At 41.4% G+C, this 20,157-nt stretch overlaps 1 protein-coding gene across 1 annotated transcript in view; it reads left to right on the top strand.

Moving 5' to 3' along the window:
• The window catches only part of SLC26A3 (solute carrier family 26 member 3), a 28,877-nt gene extending 9,118 nt beyond the window's left edge, over positions 1–19,759 (top strand). The window contains exons 7-20 of the mRNA XM_053256212.1: positions 1,234–1,316; positions 4,594–4,741; positions 4,851–4,964; positions 5,049–5,126; positions 8,382–8,477; positions 11,202–11,308; positions 12,325–12,394; positions 12,500–12,592; positions 13,946–14,041; positions 15,990–16,226; positions 17,347–17,401; positions 18,737–18,885; positions 19,418–19,474; positions 19,736–19,759. Coding sequence (XP_053112187.1) covers positions 1,234–1,316; positions 4,594–4,741; positions 4,851–4,964; positions 5,049–5,126; positions 8,382–8,477; positions 11,202–11,308; positions 12,325–12,394; positions 12,500–12,592; positions 13,946–14,041; positions 15,990–16,226; positions 17,347–17,401; positions 18,737–18,885; positions 19,418–19,474; positions 19,736–19,759 — 1,407 coding nt within the window. The remainder of the gene's footprint in view (positions 1–1,233; positions 1,317–4,593; positions 4,742–4,850; positions 4,965–5,048; positions 5,127–8,381; positions 8,478–11,201; positions 11,309–12,324; positions 12,395–12,499; positions 12,593–13,945; positions 14,042–15,989; positions 16,227–17,346; positions 17,402–18,736; positions 18,886–19,417; positions 19,475–19,735) is intronic.
• The last annotated feature ends 398 nt before the right edge of the window (positions 19,760–20,157 follow it).

Here is a 20,157-nt window from a genome sequence, read left to right as displayed (position 1 = left end):
GGGAAGTGTGACCCCATCCAGAACAAAATCACCTCTCGAGTTCTGACCCGTACAATTAGTACCTCCATCTTATCTGGATTCAGTTTGTTATCCCTCATCCATCACCGCCTCCAGGCAGGCATTTAGGGAGGTTATGCCCTCTCCCGATGATGCTGACATGGAGAAATAGATTTGGGTGTCATCAGCATACTGATAGCACCCTGCACCAAATCTCCTGATGATCTCTCCCAGTGGTTTCATGTAGATGTTAAACAACATCGGAGACAATATGGAGCCCTGAGGGACACCATAGGAAAGTTGAGATTTGAAGAACAACAGTCTCCAAGGGACACCATCTGGAACCTTCCTGAGAGGTAGGAGTGGAACCACTGCAGAGCAGTGCCTTCCACCCCCAACCCCCTCAGACGCTCCAGAAGGATATTATGGTCGATAGTATCGAAAGCCGCCAAGAGGTCCAAAAGGCCATCCAAGGCAGTCTCCACCCTATAGCCAGCACGGAAGCCAGTTTAAAATGGGTCTAGATAATCAGTTTTCTCCAAGACTGTCTGGAGCTGGGAGGCCACCACTTGCTCTTGTTGGTCCTAAATTTCCTAACCTTCAGTTTCATGGGATGACCCCTTGTTCTAGAGTTGTGAGAGAGGGAGAAAAACTTCTCTCTGTCCACCTTCTCCACTCCATGCATAATTTTATAAACCTTTAAAGCCAACCCACTAGATACAGAAGTCACAATTATTATATGCAAACATCCAAATACATATGTGATCCTCCACAATTAATGTGTCCCCATGAGAATGTACCAAGCTGCACTCAATTAATGAGCTGCACTCCAGACACAGGCTGTTGTTAACAAGCTGGACTGCAACAGGCTGCCAATCTTTTCCAGTTTCAGCACACCACCAAACTACCCCAAGGTGGACCTGCACTGGAGTAATGTGGTTGTTTTTATGAGCTCTCTATTTTTTTACTACTCATTGCTATGATTATGGTTATGTCATAATCATATAAATATCATCAAATGATTATGTCTATGATTGTGATTATGTCAAATCATAATTAAGATTTGACATGATGAGCTAACGTTTTCAGATTAATTTGAAAATGTAGAGAAAAGAATTAACCTAGAAATGTTCGGTAATCAGGAGGTAAAGACTGTGAGTATGAAGACAGGAGTGAAAACTTGCAAGCAGATAAATACTTTGTTGAATCTTAAGAGGGTTGTTTGCTTCCTTCCAGACGGTCATAGCAGCTGGGGTATCCTATGCTTGTAATTTCAAAGAGAGATTCAAGGTAGATGTTATTGGAAAACTAGAGAGAGGGTAAGTACATGTTATCTGTTAATATTATTAGCAGGCCATACCTAAGTTCCAGATGAATTGCTTTTCATGTATCAGCAATGAAATTATAGGGGACATCTTGACTACACCTTGATTCAAATTCAAAAGAGCTGCCAGAGGTTAGATATATTGCCATGTAAACGGTATTGCTCCCATGGGCTACAAACTGGCTATTCATACACAACTACAGCATTCATTGTGGAGGGAAGAATTAACACATCATCCCCAGAACAACTAATTGTTCTAATTAATTGTTCTCATAGTTGCTGGTGCTTTGTAAGACAACAGTGAAGAAACAGCCACAATACCATTGCAATCGCCTGAACATATGTTTCATGAAAGAATATGTTATTTTTGGCAATACACAACTTGCACACACCAAAAAAGTAATAGAGCAGTAATTAAGGTCCAGTGACACACACTTATTAAGTATCTGTCTTGGCAAATATTATATATGACGTTTTTTAAAAAAATAAGCAGCTCTGAGAAGGTCCCTCTGCCTTTAACAGCTGCATAATTGGGGAAAATTCAAGAGGCAAGCTTTTCCTACCACTGTATAGAGATGCAGTTATGGTGAACATTCACCGGTTGAATTTTGCCTACTATGCTGGTGTTCATGACACAGGAACCTTCCAGGAAAAGTTATATGCCTAACAAATCATAGAAGCTTCTGCTACAGAAAGCAATACCCACTTGTAGAAAGCTTCAACAGTATACACACTCAGGGCCTTCTCCCCGCCCACCACAAGGGGGCAATTGTCCCATACATCACGGGTGGGGGTGGGGTCATCCAAAGTTTGGTTCAGTAATTGAAACAATGAGATCAATCCTTTTATTTCAAGGCAGTAAAACTAATCAGTAAAAATATAATCCCAGGATCAAGAGTTATTTCAGTATTTCGGGTTCCCCCATACACTTCATATACTGGGCCATTGATTTCAATGGACAATGGTGATCCTGTTGTTTGACTTGCAGATTTAATCTACAGGGTTTTGCAGTTTGTGTAGAGTGGTGATCCAGAGGAACACCACTCTCAAGCAGTTAAAGGATCACCAAGAGTGTATTGGTATGTCCGCTGGTAACACCAGGGCAAGTGCAGCCCCAACATTATTGTGTGTATGTACAGGCCTGTGTTCATCTAGGAACATAGGAAGCTGCCTTAGACCATTGATCCATCTAGCTCAGTTTTGTCTACACAGACTGGCAGCAGCTTCTCCGAGGTTACAGGCAGGAGTCACTCTCAGCTCTATCTTGGAGATGCCAGGGAAGGAACTTGGAACTTTCTGCATGCAAGCCCCATCCCTTAAGGGGAATATCTTACAGTGCTCACATGTAGTCTCCCATTCAAATGCAAACCAGGGCATGCCCTACTTAGCAAAGGAGACAATTCATGCCTGTTATCCTCCTCTGACCTGGCCCAATGTCTGAGCAGGGCTTTTGGTATTATAAGTGAAACCAACACTACATCTTTGTCTTTCACTAATAAAATCTTAACATACCGTTGTGTTAATTCTAGCATATTATATACGTTAGATGATTTTTGAAAGGATTATATGCATATCTAGCATTGTTTTCAAATGGAGAAAAAATCAGATTGACACAGGATGCAGTGAGAAGAAAGGCAGGGGGCTCAAATTAACATTCTTCCTCCAGACTTCTCAGTTTCTTAAAAAAGGCCCTGCTCCACTAGATTACAGCAATCACAATAATAAATAAAAGATAAATGAATCCAAGGTGAAAGCTTGAATTCTATTCAGTTTTTGAAAGAAAGAACACAAGTTAGCCCACTTCATCCTTAAATGTTCACACGTCCACCATCTTGGATGGATGACATCATCATAAACTATTCCATTGAAGTGTCCCTATGTGTCACTCACTACAACTTGCACCAAATTTGGTTCAAATCTGTTAGATGGTCCACAAGTTAGCCAGCTTGTATCTCAAATGTTCATGTGTCTGCCACCTTGAATTGGGGTGGATTAGCCACTGAAGCCTCCCTATGTATCCCTACAGCTCTAGCAAATGTGGTTCAAATTGGTTAGGTAGCTCATAAGCTAGCCCACTTGCGCCTCAGATGTTTACGTGTCTGCCATCTTGAACTGGGGTAGATGACATCATCACAAACTATGCCGCTGAGGTGTCCCTATGTGTCCTTTCAACTGTACCAAATTTGGTTCATATTGATCTAGCATTGTGGAGTTTAGGAGCAGGCGCACATACACACAAACACAGAATGCAGGGTGATCACACAAGCTTACTTTGACTTTCCTTAAGGAAACTAAGGCTAAAAGTAGGTGTTAGGGCTTAAGCCTACCTGCAAACATTGAATGACTGACCGTTTGTTTTTTAAATCTGGATACTATTTCTTGGGCTGCTTGAGCTCCTACAGTGGCTTATGAAACCAGAAAACCACAATAAAAACTAATTTAAAAATCAACAACTAAATATAAAAACTGCATCCATTTGAAAAACAGCAGCAGTTCACTAATGTTCCAGCAGGCCAAAAGCTGCCTTTCCAAATAGGAGCCTTCTAAAGGACAAAAGAGAGGGAGCACAATGGGCTTCCCTAAGGAGGGCATTCCAGAGGCGGAGTGCCACGACAGAGAAGGCCCTACTGATGCTTTCTGTCTTGGAAGTTTCCCCCCAAATCATAGATGCATGAATAGCGGTTGTGGTTGTTCAATATGATGCAAAGCTGCTCTGCACACACTCAGAAACATTTATGTTTTTTTATTATTATGTTTCATGTTCCAGCCCTAGCACTGAAAAACACTCAGATGGAGTATTAGATTTTGCAGTATACAGTTTCTTCAGGACTAGTGATTTCCACAGATAATACAGTCTTCATTAGTTTTTACACACATTTTCCATGCCACAAAAACCCACGTTTTGAAGTGTTGCAATGTTCTGCTTCTAATTACCTCTACCACCACTTTTCCTATGGTGAGAAGGAGGAGGTCATATACCGCAGAGGTGTTCAAGACCAAGCCCATTAAAACATTTCATACACTAGTAAATGCAGGTGTAAATTCACCTTCCAGCTGAGTCCTCAACTGAATTAAGAATCTGAGTCAATTGTCAAAGATTCTGCATGGCAGTCAATTATGCCAGTGCCAGCCTGGCAACACAGTATTTTGCATTCAGCCCTGATAGAGTTAAACAAGCAACATAAAATTACTGGTTGCATGGCATATTGAGAACATTGCTTCTTGTCTCCTTTTTAAAGCCTTTCCCTGAGGTTCTTTATTTTCACTTTCAGGTTTCAAGCCCCAATTACACCAAGTATGAGTGTCTTCGAAAGCTGTGTAGGTGATTGTTTCTCCATTGCAATTGTTGGCTTTGCTGTAGCCTTTTCTGTAGCTAAAGTATATTCCATCAAGCACGATTATCCCATAGATGCCAACCAGGTAAGAATAAATCCATAAGCTAATGCCAGTTCTAAATAAATTTCCAGCTAAAGTGTGTTTTAAAAATACTTTGTTTTGCTATTAAATATGAATATCTTGATTTTTAAAGGAATTAATTGCCTTTGGACTAAGCAACATCTTTGGTGGTGCATTCAAAGGATTTGCTGCAAGCACATCACTGTCAAGGTCTGGTGTACAGGAGAGCACAGGAGGCAAAACACAGGTATCACATAACTCAAGATCCTGCAACGATACAAAAATGCCGCATTCTAGACTGCAGACTTAACAACAGACTTTTCTTATGCAGATTGCCGGCTTCCTTTCTGCAATCATTGTGATGATTGTCATCTTGGCCATCGGTCACCTCTTGGAACCATTGCAAAAGGTACTGACTTTGGGGCATAATCAACAAGAGCATAATTTTTTCCCTACAGGACAGAGGAGGTAGTGTATTATTATCATAGTCAAATGATGCCACCGTTGTCGATTCTTCCCTAGATCTACTTGCAAAAGATAACCACAAAGCCTGAAAGGACAGACCTAGTCCTTGGGTTGACCCTTAGCTTATCCTTGTAAAGGAAGGGCCTCAGTTGCATGGACAAGTGTTAACGCCACCCAGGGCTGCACCTGCCAGACTGCATGCATCCAGATACCTGGCCTCTCCCTGGAGGATCAAGGCCCCACATCAGTTTCCTGCCCCTCAACACTGGCAGCTTAAATAGGGAGAAACAAGCTGGAACTTCAGTTTGGATCCCATCCTTCTGCCCCTCCCAAGCCTTTATTAATCCCACTCTGTGGCCTTTGCTTTCTTCCCCCTTGTTAATTATTCCCTTGGCCAGCCCCACTGCCTCTCCACCCTGCTCACCCTCCCATTTTCAACCCTTTCCTGTGCATGCTCTATTCCACCTGGCTCCTCCAGGTTGAGCCTATCAGGTTGAGCCAGAAGTTTCACAAAGCTTTTGGGCTCAGAGTGGCCAGGATGTGCAGGCTTCGGCTCTTCACCAGCTTCTTCGGCTGCTGGCTCTGGCCATTGCTGTTTGTCTTCTGGGCTGCCAGAGAGCCCCGCTGCCTCCCTCAAGACTCTTCTGGCTGCTGAAGTGAGCAGCATGGGGGTAACAACTGGACAAAGTATGGATTTATAATCTTCATTTATGGAATGCTGTCTCCAGGGAGACTGACATAGACTCATCTCATGCTCTCTAGGGAGACTCGCCTACTTTGATATCTTTTTGGCACCAAGCAAAAAACCTAGTTTCCCCCTAGATTTTGAAAACCTTTTGGCCTCTATTGAATCATTTTATTTGCTTCATTTTAACCTTGTTATTTTTCTGAATATGAAATATTATACAGAAAATGGATCCTAAAGTGCTCTTGCACAAGCAGAAAGCACTTCTGCTTGTGCAAGTGAGACCTAACTTTCACCAATTCCCCCTTCCTTCTGTGGACTCCTGTGCCATATGTGGTCCTGTTCAAGAAGGTCCACTGGCCCCCAGGAGCAGACTGTGGGGTGCAGGGGGCTGCAGAAGGTTGAGAAAGCTCCATTCTGTGAATGGAACTTTTGACATTAACCTGCAGCCATACCTACTGAAGAAACAGTCAGAAGGGTAAATTGATAAGCTATAGACTGCACAAGCAGCAAAGTCATGTACAAGTTATGTCTGAATTGGTAATAAATTCCTTCTTTTCTGAGTCTTGTGTATGGAAGGAATGACTTCACTGCAGCAGAATGTGGACCGATGGTCAGAGATGACCTGATAGATATTGGTGGCTGAAACAGAAAAACTAGATTGTGTTCCACTTCTCAGCAGTAAAACTATAATAATACATTAAATAATTGGCAATTTGCCCAAAAATCTGCCACCCGAGGCAGCTTCTTCTCTGTTCCTAATAGCAGAACTGGCTCTGTTGATGCTTATACAGATTACTTGAATCATACCAGAGTATTTGCCTTCTCCTCACCCACCAAATAATAAAAGCACTGCTGGGATAAGCTATACCTGCTTAGCATTCCTCAATCTAATGGGCAGGTGACAGATTTCTCTTTCTCATAGTGGTCTGAAGTAGGAATGTGCACGAAATGGATTCTGCATTTTGCTTCAAGCTCAAAACAAAAACGCAGGTGTCCAAAACATTTTGTCAAAACAGCAGTCAAACCAGTTGTTTCAATGGATCAAAACTCAAAATGTTTCAAGTGTTTTGGCCATAGAGAACAATGGGGAAATTCAAAACACCCCATTGTTCCCCGTGAGTAGCTCCTAGGGACACCAAAGTGGGTAGGGTGGTATGGCATGATAGGTGCTATCTATAACCTAACCCACAAAAGAAATGGACAAGCGGGTGATTTTAAACAAATTTTTTATATTTTCCCCAAACTCCCTAGGATCCTATGGGGGTTGGGGGGTGGAATAAAAAATTGTTAAAAATAATCCACTTGCCCATTTCTTTTGTGATTGGATGGTAGATAGCACCCATCATGCATTACCACCCAACACACTTTGGTGTCTCTAGGAGAACTACCTAGGGGTGTTTTCGGTTTCCCCATTGTTCACTATGTCCAGAACAAGCTGCACTCACAGAACTCAGTGCACACAAGATTTGCATTGCAATTTGCAATGCATTTTGCAACCTTGCCTTGAAAAACACTGCAGGAAGTACACAGTAAAAGGGAATCTGTTCCTCCCAACACAGAACATACATTTCAAACACAGTCCAAAAATGGCCAAAAATGAATCACTGACATAGAATCGACTGCCAGGGACAGTGCCTGTACTGCATTAACATCACTGGAACACTTTGCTCTCTCATACATAAGTATGACTCCTTACTTCCTAGTATTGCAACAGCTGCCACAGCAACAACTTAGCAGCAAGCATAGCCATAAGCTCAACTAGAGCAACTTCAGCCACATTTTGACCAAGTACACCTTGCAATGCAGTTTGCAGAGCAGACCAGAGCAATGAGTGAAGCACAAGTTAGTCTCAAAGCTAGACATGGAACTCATCCCAGCAATCACCAAGAAATATTACAGAGAGAGATAGAGAGCTGCCACGGTCTACTTCTTGCCACTACACTATCTCACAAACAAAACAAACCACAACTCAAGGAAGGAAGGCACCCAAGTTCTGCCTTTGTCAATATAAGATCCAGCAAAACCAGACAGTTATAGCAGCAATAGCACAGCATATTGAACTCAGTACTGAGAAAACCACAAAATCAAACCTACCTTCCCTCCTCTCCTGATGTATCCACTTCAAGAGAGGCACATTATAAGGGCTCTCTCTTCCTCCCAGTCCATTTGGATACATTTTGAAACTCCCATCTTTTTGGGCTCCCCCTCCCCCTCCCAGCCAGTGGGGGCACATTGACAACACTTGATCTCTCCCCACAGCCATGACAACACTTGATTTGTATAACAAGCCAACCAAGAAGCAAGGCAATTGCGAGCCAATTGGAAGCCAGTGCCAGAAAACCATTATTTGCAGATTGAATGGGTCTCATATACTACTACATATGGGCTACACATAATGACGGTTGACACCATAGGGTATTACCACCGCAATAACATTCTATTATCTAAGTTTTAAGGTGAAGCAGAAAAAAGAGTGAATGCTTAAAGTGCCTCTTGTTTTATCATTGACAGTCAGTTCTTGCAGCTTTGGCTCTTGGCAATTTGAAAGGAATGCTGATGCAGTTCAAAGAGATAGGAATTTTATGGAAAAAGGACAGATATGACTGTGTAAGTAATAAATCATAATCTCAGTATGAACCAACCTTTCATTTGGGGTGGTCTTAAGATCCATTTAAAGCCCGATTGCACAACTTTGGCTCTCCAGCTGTGCCTGAACCTCGGTTCCTATCATCTCCAGTCACTGTGGCAGGGATGATGGAAACTGTAGTCCAACATCTGCAGGAGGGGCAAAGTTGTGCAGCCCTGATCCAGCTATTGCCTTTGTTCATTCTGCCTGGCACAAATGGCAATGCTGAAGCAGGGAAACCTCTTTGCAAGCGTTGACTGATTCATAATGGACTTTCTGATCGTATTTGCATGTACCAGGGAACTGGAGTTGCAGGGACCTAAGGTTTTCTTACTGTTCTGTGTGCAACTCCAGTCCTGTCCCTTCCACGACATGAGATTTTGCTCTGGAGACTCTAATTTGAACCCTCTGTTTGTAGTGAGTTTTGCTGCTAAAACTGAGGGTCCACAGATCCTCCATTGTGTCTGAATGCAGCACTGGAGGCTGTATCCTGCCAGACAGGAGTTGAGGGAGGAAGCTTCTCCCTCTCTCCCTGCATGATTGGCTGTGCAGGCTGTCCTTCAAGCAAGAAGGAAGCCTGCACAGCCAGTTCACCCTCCTCTCTACAGTCTCGCTGACTGCAGAGAGGACGCTGTCCACTTCATCCGAATGCAGACAGGAGAGGGCTGAGGGGGACCAGACCCGCAATTCCACATTATGTGCAAATGTGGCCTCTTTTATCTTTGTGTGCTTGTTCATTGCACTGCTCTACAAATCTGCAGTATGGGACTATACTTCTTCATTATAAATGGAATGCACTCACTGTTGCATATTTCTGGAAGATTACAAATATATGTAAAACAACATACTGGAGGCCCAATAAGGCAAAGCTCCCCCCGCCCATCCTCAGAGAGAAATATCTCAGCAAACTACACTCACAAAGCCTGAAACCAGCTTAACACAGGACAGGTTACCCACCACTATGAACATGCACATTTGCTTATAAACTGTAACAAAAATGTCAGAAATTCTTCCCATGGGTGAGAGGAACTCCACCATTGTCCCGAGGAGGAAGAGAAATGTGGTGGTGGTGGTCCCCACAGTAGGTGACTTCCTACTGAGGGGACTAGAGGCAGCTATGTCCAGACCACCTGTCATGTCATTAAGAGAGGTGTATTGTCTTCCCAGTGCATGAATAAATCCAGGATGTGACAGAGATGTTGATGAGATTCAAACTCCTGTTACCCTTTGCTACTGATCTATATGAGAATGAATGATACTGCCAGAGGAAACCTTGGAATTGATCTTAAGAGAACCCAAGGCACTGGGTAGGGAAATGAAGGAATTGAGGGCACATTGAGCCTTTGCAGGGAAAGTGGTCATGGCACAAGATTAGAAACAGAATCCTGGAAGTAAACAACTGGCCACAGAAATGGTGTTTTCAAGAAAGATTCAAATTCTGCAGCCTACTCTACCAACATGAATGACTCCTGATGGTTTCCACCTCAGGAAGTTCAAGTATAGGAAGGCATGTTTGGTGGTGCTTCACTAACCTCCTCAAGAGGGCTTTAAACTTAATCCTGAGGAGGAAGGCGCCAAAAGCCCAGAATCAAGTATAAAGCCAAGTACTAGGGATAAGGAAATGTGTGTCAAAGGCAGAAGCAGAATAGTGGGGGGCAGGGGTGTGGCAAGGGAAGAGTGGGTCTATGTTCACAATATAAACATGGGCAGCTGCCCCCTCGTAGTAGTAGAGTCCCCTGTGGTGGTGCGCATGTGAGCATACATGCATCCCCCACTCACTCTCACCCTGGTTGCTTTCCCCCCTCACTCACCCACAGGCTTGCTAGCCTCCCATTCACCCATCCAGCACTCCTGACGTCACCTCTGGTGCTTCCACTGCTGGTCACCTCCTGCCACCTGGCTCTCAGCGGCCAAGAGCCTGCTGGGAAGGAGGGTGCCTGAGTCACCCTCCAGTTGACCCCTAGCCGATGAAAGTGGATGGGCCTTGGAACCAAGTGAGTGGCTGAGACAGCTGACAGCAGTGGCAATGGCAGGAGCCCCAACCAGTGGGAATGGGGGATGAGGCAGCTCCTGGACAGCTGGGCAGCTCTTGGATGCTGGGGCCTCACATTCTTTGGACCCGTTTGCCCAATTATAGCTTCACCTATAATAGGGGTGTGGGTGTGCTCAAAAATTCCTAAGAAGCTACAGCAGGAAAGCCAACTAGAGATGATAGACATGGCCTCTGACATTTATACACTTACACACAGGGTACAAGAAACAAACAGAAAGATCCTGAAATCCCAACACAGGAAGACAAATACAATCTGATAGGTATCACTGAAACTTGATGCAATGTGGACTCATGACTGGTCTATAATACTTGAAAGGCATAACTTGTTTGAAAAGAATAGACCCAACTGAAAGGGAGGGGGGTGTTGCATTATTTTATTCATTCATTCATTTTCTATACCGCCCTTCCAAAAGTGGCTCAGGGTGGTTTACCATGAAAAACAATAAATAAATAAGATGGATTATAAGTAAATGATTTAGGAAAACATCATTCATGCATCTCCTTGGCCTGGCGGTCTATAATAGTAAACTCTCATTTGCTGTGCCCCTCTGGCTATTTGTGGTAAGGTTTAGGTGAGGAGCTCTTTGCTCCCAGTGCTGTGCTTACATCCATGACTAAATGTATTAATAGCGGGTGGTGGTGTTTTGGGCAGATTATCTGGGTCGTGACCTTCCTCGCTGCTATTTTGCTGGGGCTGGATCTTGGACTAGCAGCTGGAGTAGGATTTCAACTCTTGACCGTTGTCTTCCGTGCACAATTGTGAGTAGATATGCACATTTTATTCATTCCACTTGTACCTCACTTGTCAGCAGTAGCTCCTGAAGAAGCTCACAGTAAAAACTATAAAAAACATTCATCATCAGAAATAACACAATACTACTACAGCTGCTACAAATATTTATATACCGCTTTCCAACAAAAGTTATAAAAGTGGTTTACACCGAAAAATAAATAAATGAAATAAGATGGTTCCCTGTCCCCAAAGGGCTCGCAATCTAAAGAAACAATACTATTAACTCATCAGAAAAACAAGAAAATGACCCATATCAGTGAGCGGCAAATAACCATCAAACTTCTCATCTTGACAATCAACCCATTTTGATTACAGGTAGTCATATTTCCCAGGTTTCTGCAACCCTTTCCCCTTTCCTGGGAGTAAAGATAAGAAATCTTATCTTTTCTTATCTTAAAAATTAGAAACAAATAGAATAGTGACAATTCTGGCCTCAGTTTAAAAAACAACACTACCAAAAATCTGCAAAGGGCAGTGACCAGAAGTGAAATGGCAAAATGGCAAAGGTGGTGCACTCAGGTGTGTGTGTGGGGGGGTACATACACACCCTTGAGAGCCAATCCTCCAATACATCACCACTTATGCAGAAAACCACTTTTCAGACCCAGACTAGTTGCACTCCAGTCCATCTACACATTTCCTCATCACACAAATTCTTCTGCTAGCATTATAATGTCAAAATAACTGAACAATGACAAACAGATATTTCATGGGAGTAAGCAAAGTCTCACAAGGATGCAGAGAATGTAATCTGGGTGCCACACAAAATCCCTTTAACAATCAGTGTTGGCGATGGATGAAACCAGTCTCCTACTAGAGTAATATGCTACGACACTGTAACCAAGAAACTACCTTTGATGCCGATATAAAGACGACACCGTTTGCAAGCACTAAAGAAAGTCAGATCTCTGTTAAAATAAATGACAGTTGCTCATTTTCACTCTGTGATATTCAATTCTTGATTTTTCCATTTATTTTGCAGTCCAAAATGCACAGTTCTGGCTAATGTTGGAAGAAGTGACATCTATAGAAACAGAAAAGATTATACAGATGTAAGAATCTGATTCTTAAGTATAATAACTAAAGTATAATAACTAGTGTTTACAAGTCAATATGAAGAAGAGACTTTTTATTCATATTTATGTTTCATGGCCTAGATATATGAGCCAGAGGGAGTGAAGATTTTCAGGTGTCCATCCCCAGTCTTCTTTGCTAATGTTGGGTTCTTCAAGGACAAATTGACTGCAGCGGTAAGAACTGTATTGATTATAATTCCTTAATAGAAATTATTTTTCACAGAGCATTTAATTTTCAGCAGTAGACTGTAAGACATCAGCTCTTCTTCCTGAATGTGAGACATTTTCAATTTTCTCCAGTTTCCTTCTGAAATCCACCCCCCCCCCAAATCTGCTCATGTCTATATGTTGAGTTAAGTAGTGGCAGACTGCTAAGTAGCACACCCTGGACTATCTCTTGTTTGTCAAGCAATCTATGACAAGCTTCCTTTTTAGGCGCAGTCTACTCAATATGAAATTAAACCCCCAAACTATTTTTCAGGATCATTCAGGCTAGCAGCGTTTGACAAATATAGTACAGATGGTGTTTTCTAGAAAGAACCAGAGTGAATATAATGCTAGATACATTAATTGTAGTAGACCCCAATTGCTTCTGGGAGCAGAGTGTGCCTGCCTGTGCTGGACTCCTATAGAATTCCTTACAATTCAGGACACTGTGAGAGCAGGAAGAATGAAAATGTATGGAACTATGATAGAACCTAGTGTTTCAGAATAACATAATGGAAATTCCAGAAGCCCATGTAATCCACTTCCATCCCTGGTGACTGTTCCCTTATCATGCTATCAAGAAAGAACAACTATACCATAATAGTGGAGGACATTTAAAAATGTTGACAATCCACCCAGAATACAATGCACTATAGTCATTTTGTTAGTGGGTATGGGAATGGCAAAACAAAGATAGTAGATGGCAAATGGGTCATAGAGGCTTAAGGTCCAAGAATATCATTCAGCATGGGGAGTTACATCCTTTATTCAATACTATCTCCAAAGCAGAATTAGTACTACTCATTAGTGGCATTAGTGCCAATGTTCCAAGGGGACCCAGTCATACAAACAGCTGTTTATCTGTAACATGGAGTCAATATTACTGGCCTATATTTTAGGGTTGTTATAAAAACCACTGAGATAATGTATAAGCAGCACTTTTTTTCACTTAGGAGAAGTGCTATATACATACCATTATTAACTACAACTATTACCTTGGCCATGGCCAGATTTTGTGGAGCTGCTATAAAAATAAGAAATGTTTTAATTAATTTTAATTGATATGTTTTATGTGTTATTCTTTTCTTTTCCTTTTTCTTCTTCTGATAATTGTATTATTGCTGCTTGTTGTATGTACGTTATGTTTGGTCATGTAACGTAAATAAATAAATATAACTACAACTATTATTGCACAATTAAATAGTGTTCTAATAATTTCTTTTTAAACAATGCTCGGCACATTCCACCTGAAAAGACTTTTAGAACTTATCAGCATGAGTAGCAAATTTCTGCTAAACCAATAAAAATGCCATGTTGCAGGTTGGTTTTAATCCACTGAGGGTGCTGCGCAAGCGTAACAAAGCTCTGAGGAAAATCAGGCAGATGCTGAAGAAAGGAGAGCTTCAAGTCACACCTGTAAGTATTCTGAGTTTATTAAATGGTAGGTACAAAACTCTCACCAATTTTCAAACATTCTACTCATGTCAACAACCTTTAGCTAGATACAAAGTGTGGAAGAGAAATAATATGGGCCAAACAAATGTTTGCCTATGTTAATTGTTTACCAAAGTACAAGATCCAAAAGCAAGTTTTAATGCTGCAGTCATGAAGATAAGATTTATAGTTCAAGTAGAGAGAGAACCAGTGCCTTCAACAAGAGTTCAAAGTCCCTGTAAAGATCCAGTTCAAAGATATTAAGATTTTGGCTTGACAGTAAAAAATGTTTTAAGGGTGACACTAGATTGGTACATAGCTGGAACTTATTTATCTAAGGATCCCCCACCCCCTTTGTCTGTTGTGGTTCCCAACTATCTCCCAACTCAACATCATTCAGTAAGGTGCACTAAAATCTTCCTAAACACATACTGTCACTCACAGTATAAACAGGGGAAAAGCCCCGGATAGAAGATGCAGAGGCCTTCTTCCCCAATAGTACCTTTTTTGTCAACAAGATAGCAGTCTCATTACATCCAACTCTCCAGCTTTGAGAGCCAAACAGGGCTGGTTCCAGGTTTCAGGGGAACCTTAGCAAACTGCCCTCCATAGGTCTCCTCTTACCTTGGTGGGCCCTGAGAGAGTCACTCTGCTGCCATCACTCAGTGGTGTGGGCACAGAGCAGTGGGCCCTTCTGAGGGCCCTAGGCAACTGCCCAATAATGCTTATCTTTGATGCTATCCCTGGAGCCCATAGAATCCAGAGGAGAGAGTTGTGGTATGCAAGGACCAAACAGTGGAGTTGAATCAGGAACATTAATGGTTTAATGAGATAGATATTATCTAAAGGTAAAGTGTGCCGTCAAGTCGATGTCAACTCTTGGTGACCACAGAGCCCTATGGTTGTCTTTGGTAGAATACAGGAAGGGTTCACAGTTGCTATCTACTGCTCAGGATGAGATGATGCCTTTCCGCATCTTCCTATATCGCTGCTGCCTGATATAGGTGTTTCCCATAGTCTGGGAAACATACCAGCAGGGATTCAAACTGCCAACCTCTGGCTTGCTAGTCAAGTCACTTCCCCACTGCACCATTAGGTGGTTAGATATTATTTACAGAGGGGCAATTGCAGTCTGCCTTCAGTGCTCTTGCTGCTGGCTGTTTGTTAGCCAGTTTGTGAGAAAATGGTTGGTGGACTTGTAAAAGTCCAAAGGCCAGTTCTGAAAGCCACTAAACTCTCATAAAAGTGTACAGTGTGTACAGGTACAGATGAGTACACAGGTACAGTTATTCACATACTATGCTGCACTATGCAGTACACTTCCTAGCTATACCAAGCATTTGAGGGGCCCGTACCCAAGTTAACTTTTTAAATGAATGCAAGTACAGTCGTTCACACATAAACATGTACAAGTGTACAGACATTCTGTACACTCCTATAACAGTGTTTGAATAGGACTTAATCTATTCATTTGCTCTAAGCCAATGGAAGACAGTGGAAAACATATATAGTTTATAAAATACACATAAATTTGCACTTATATGGGAGGCACAGGCTTCCACCAATTGACATCAAGCACAGTTTCTTCAGCAATACCATTTTATAGTAACAAATAGAAAGTGGCAGATTTTGTGTATTTTGAAAAGTATACCAAGTTAATTGATATTTTTCTCAGCTTTCTCTTTAAGCTGATATATTCTGAAGTAAAACTAAGATTCCCTAGCAAGAATCGAGAAACATCCTTTGAGTCCTGTGCTGCCTTGTTCCATCCTTATGCTCTTTTGGGATTTGCAAAGCAAAATAATCTCATTTAAATTTCTTTCCTTACCTCCCTACAAGTTACAGGTAAACGCAGAACTGATGACCAAGTGTTCTGAATAACCTTTTCTGATTAACAAAACATCCCAATCATTTTCTTTCTTCAATACAGAAAGGTTTTCTTTGCACTGTTAATAGTGTGAATTATTCAGATGAAGAAGAACTGGACAACAACACAATTGAAGAACTGGATAAGCCCACAGATACCAAAGATTTGCCAATTCAGATAGACTGGAACACAAACCTTCCTCCCAACATCATAGTTCCTAGAGTTGATACCCACAGCCTCATTCTTGATTTCTCAGCCGTATCATTTCTTGATGTTTCTGCTATGAGAGTCCTCAGAGAGGTAATTGTATTTCAGGCAACTTCCAGCCAATGGGTGTAGAAACAGAACAAAAATAATCACATCATATTCAGTTTACACCCTACCTGTATTACCCTGTAACTGCTTATATTGGCTAAAAACCTATAACCACATAAACCAAAATTCTCCAGGATATGTCAGATCTCATCTCTTGAGGGGGCAGGTAGAATGGGTCATAATGATGCCATATGAAAACGATAGGTAAATGCTGACTCTACCATGTAAAAAATGAATGTGGGAATCCAGCCACAGATACTTATTAATGGCATGGTAAGTTTAGAATGTTAAAGCACTTTAAAAGCACTGGCCAACATCCCCGCCAACAGTGTGGAGGCACTACATACAAAGAGCCTCCATAGTGTTTAGCAATCCAGAGTCCTGCTTCAACCAGGCTGTGTGTGATTTTTACCAAAGGAAACATAGACCAGTAACATTTCTCTATATTGCAGTTGTGGGAGAGGCGCTCTGAGGCTGAGAAATAGTGACTTGCTTAAGAATCCTAAGCTTGAGACAAGTTTGGAATAGGAGATTTTCTGGCTCACAGCTCACATTCTTCACTGCACTACATCTGTACTTTCCTGTTCTTACACCAGTAGACCAAAGAGTCAGCATTTTTCTCACAGTGGCTAATCAGATACTTCTAGAAACCCCACAACCAGGACATGAAAACAACACCCTTCGCCACCATCCACTACCACTGATTTTCTGCAGCAAATGGTCTTAAGAGGCATATTGCTTCTGAATCTGGAGGTTGGTTAGGCCACTTCACGCAGATGTCACAAATCCTTCCTGAAACTGAATATTTATCATGTTTGATACATTCATGGATGTCTGCTTTGCCACATGTACCCACTACAGCATGAAGCCACCATGGGCAAAAGCTTCCTGCTACATGTGCCACTCATTTCACATGATGGATTGCACATGGGAGTCACATGGTTAGCCACCCAGCAGTACTTAACTGTACAAAACTGAATCTTGTAAAACAAAAAAAGCCATTCCATTGTGCTTACAAGGTGGATAATTTCCTAAATGCTTTATGTATACTTTCCAGACATTACATCAACCCATATCTAAATTTTCCCCACTTTTCCTTCAACAGACTATAAAAGAATTTGTCCGAATAGATGTGGATGTATACATTGTGGGAGCCCATGGTAAGCTGGTCCAGTGCTGCCTATTATTTAAGTACAGGAAACAGGATGTTCAAAGTTACTGTGTTGTCTTAGTTCTGCTGCTAGAGCTGGTCTTGTGGTAGCAAGCATGGCTTGTCCCCTTAAGCTAAGCAGGATCCACCGTAGTTGCATACAAAAGGGAGACTAGAAGTTTGAGCTCTGTAAGATATTCCCCTTAGGGGATGGAGCCGCTCTGGGAAGAGCATCTAGGCTCCAAGTTCCTTCCCTGGCATCTCCAAGATAGGGCTGAGAGAGATTCCTGCCTGCAACCTTGGAGAAGCCGCTGCCAGTCTGTGTAGACAATACTGAGCTAGATGGACCTATGCTTTGACTCACTATATGGCAGCTTCCTATGTTCCTAACATTATAAAAATATTTACATGATTCCCATTCATTTCAGTGGGAGTTACTTGCATGTATACATGCTTTTGAACTGTATGTCTCCTGACACCCCAGTACCAAATACGGTTACTTCAATATAGTTACTTGGATATGAATCTCGCTAATTATAATGTCAGCCTCTGGAGAACAGTAATTGTATCCACATTGTAATGTTTTAGGGTCATAGGAACCCTTTTTGTTAGCACCAAATGATACCTGGGCCAAGCTCAGCCTCCCTAGAGCTTATGGAAAGACAAGGCAAAGGCAGTCCTTAGCCAGCAAGAAGCAATGAGAACAGAACCTCCTAGTTGCTTAGACCAGCCTGCAGAACCAAACCAGAAGCCCTTTGAGAGGTCAGGGAATACCACCTGACCAGCTCTGGCCTAATGGTGTAAATAAACTTTCTTGTTGGGATGGCTGCTCTCTCTACAGCAGGGTTTCTCAACGTGTGGGTCCCCAGCTGTTGTTGAACTTCAACTCCCATAATCCCCAGCCCTAGTGGTCTTTGGTAGGAATTATGGGAGTTGAAGTTCAATTACATCTGGGGACCCACACCTTGAGAATCCCTGCTCCACAGCATCCTCCTTTGACCCAGAGCAAGGTGGTGGTACCCACGCTGAATCTGCCCCGCCATCCCTCGGATTGCCTCATCAAAATCCACTGCCCAGCTTGAATCTTGCCAGTCAGTGTCAATAGCTTTGGGGATTTTAATTGAATCATGAAAATCATGACTTAGGAACAGTAGACCTGTAGCCAAATTATTAAACCTGAAATAAAATAGATTAAAATTTTATTTATTTATTGAATGTATATACTGCCTAATATAAAAAAATCTAGGCAAATTCTACATTTAGAATTCAGATGTAGGGTCTAACATTTTTCCTGAACTATTTTCCAGAATGGTAAATAACTGATTTTGTTTTCTTTCCTCTGCAGAAGGACTTCTGGATAAATTGGAAAGATGCGGGTTTTTTGATGATGAAATTAAACCATCCATTTTTTTCCTTACCATTCATGATGCAGTTTTATATATATTGGTAAAAAAGGATATTGCAGTTGGCTCACCAAAGTTCAAACCCAATATGGTAAGAACTATTCTGCTCTTTACTAGCACTAGTGTCTTAATTCTGTGTGGTGAATTTAATTACAGACTGTCTGTCGTAACAAGCTGCATAATTCCAGAGTCCATATTACTTTAGAGAACACAGTTCTCTACTACACAGTAGAGAACTACACAGTTATATGTAGATCTTGATGGAGATATTACTGCTGCTAGCATTAAGATTTTTAATACATACCCTTCAAAATTTCACAGACGAAAATGGGAACATATCTATAAATGTGTGGCAGATATCTGCCATGCAGCCTGGGAAGAAAGTTCTACAGTTCTGACTACCAACAAGAAACAAATGGAAAACAAGTAATAAAAATGCATGCAGAGCACCAAGGCAGATGAGTTAAGCTGGTCTCAACCAGTTAATATAACATACTCACAGTTTTGCGTAGAATCTTAAACTGATGGGAGAGTCACTGATACCAATTTGGCAAAAAAAACTTTAAACCAAGGGAGAGAAACCAATATTCCTCTTTAACTTTGAAATATCTGTTCCACTCCAGCAGAAACAGAGCAATGATCACTATATAATCAGTACAAATGGAGGACTACGCAATCGGGTAAGGCACACTTTTCTACCCAACCTCTTTTATAATCAGCAAAGATAACAGTATTTTAGAAATTATTGTCTTCAAATCATGTGGCAGATCCGGCAGGTATGATATAGGAATGCATGGGTCTTATCATTCAAACCCTGTGCTATCCTCAGAAGCAGAGGCTTCTAAAATTGGCAGGATCTTCCATTGTTATTTAACTGAAGTATTGTAAATGCTCTTCTGATATACGTGTCATGTGTTTATTTTCTTCTTTCCACCCCACAGGCTTCATCAGAAACAAAATTCTAATCGTCATAAACAATGGAAATTAGAAGATAAACACAAAAATATTAAAAAGTTAGGGGGCGATATGTATGAAGTCATTAGAGAGAACTCTTTCAAGACTCTTCAGATAAGGGTGTGTGTATATATATGTATAGTATAAAAATTATGTGAACATTCAGATTTTATACAATGCCAAATTATTTGTCTGTAACTTCAAAAAGTTTAATATTAATTTCATTTATATTCATGTATATGTATGTAAAGAAGTCAATTTATAGACAAAATGTATAGTCACACGTGTGTAAATTATTTATACAGTAGTTCAACACATTTTCCATTTTATATAGAGCCTTATATTTTATCCTGTACATACTTACATAAAGTTTTTTTTAAAGGCCCTCAGATCTCTTAACTCTATATCT

The sequence above is a fragment of the Hemicordylus capensis genome, chromosome 5, assembly GCF_027244095.1.
Source record: "Hemicordylus capensis ecotype Gifberg chromosome 5, rHemCap1.1.pri, whole genome shotgun sequence".
In the NCBI taxonomy this organism is placed as follows: domain Eukaryota; kingdom Metazoa; phylum Chordata; class Lepidosauria; order Squamata; family Cordylidae; genus Hemicordylus; species Hemicordylus capensis.
The sequence above is the reverse complement of the archived record's forward strand: the minus strand, read 5'-3'. Positions and strand labels throughout refer to the sequence as shown.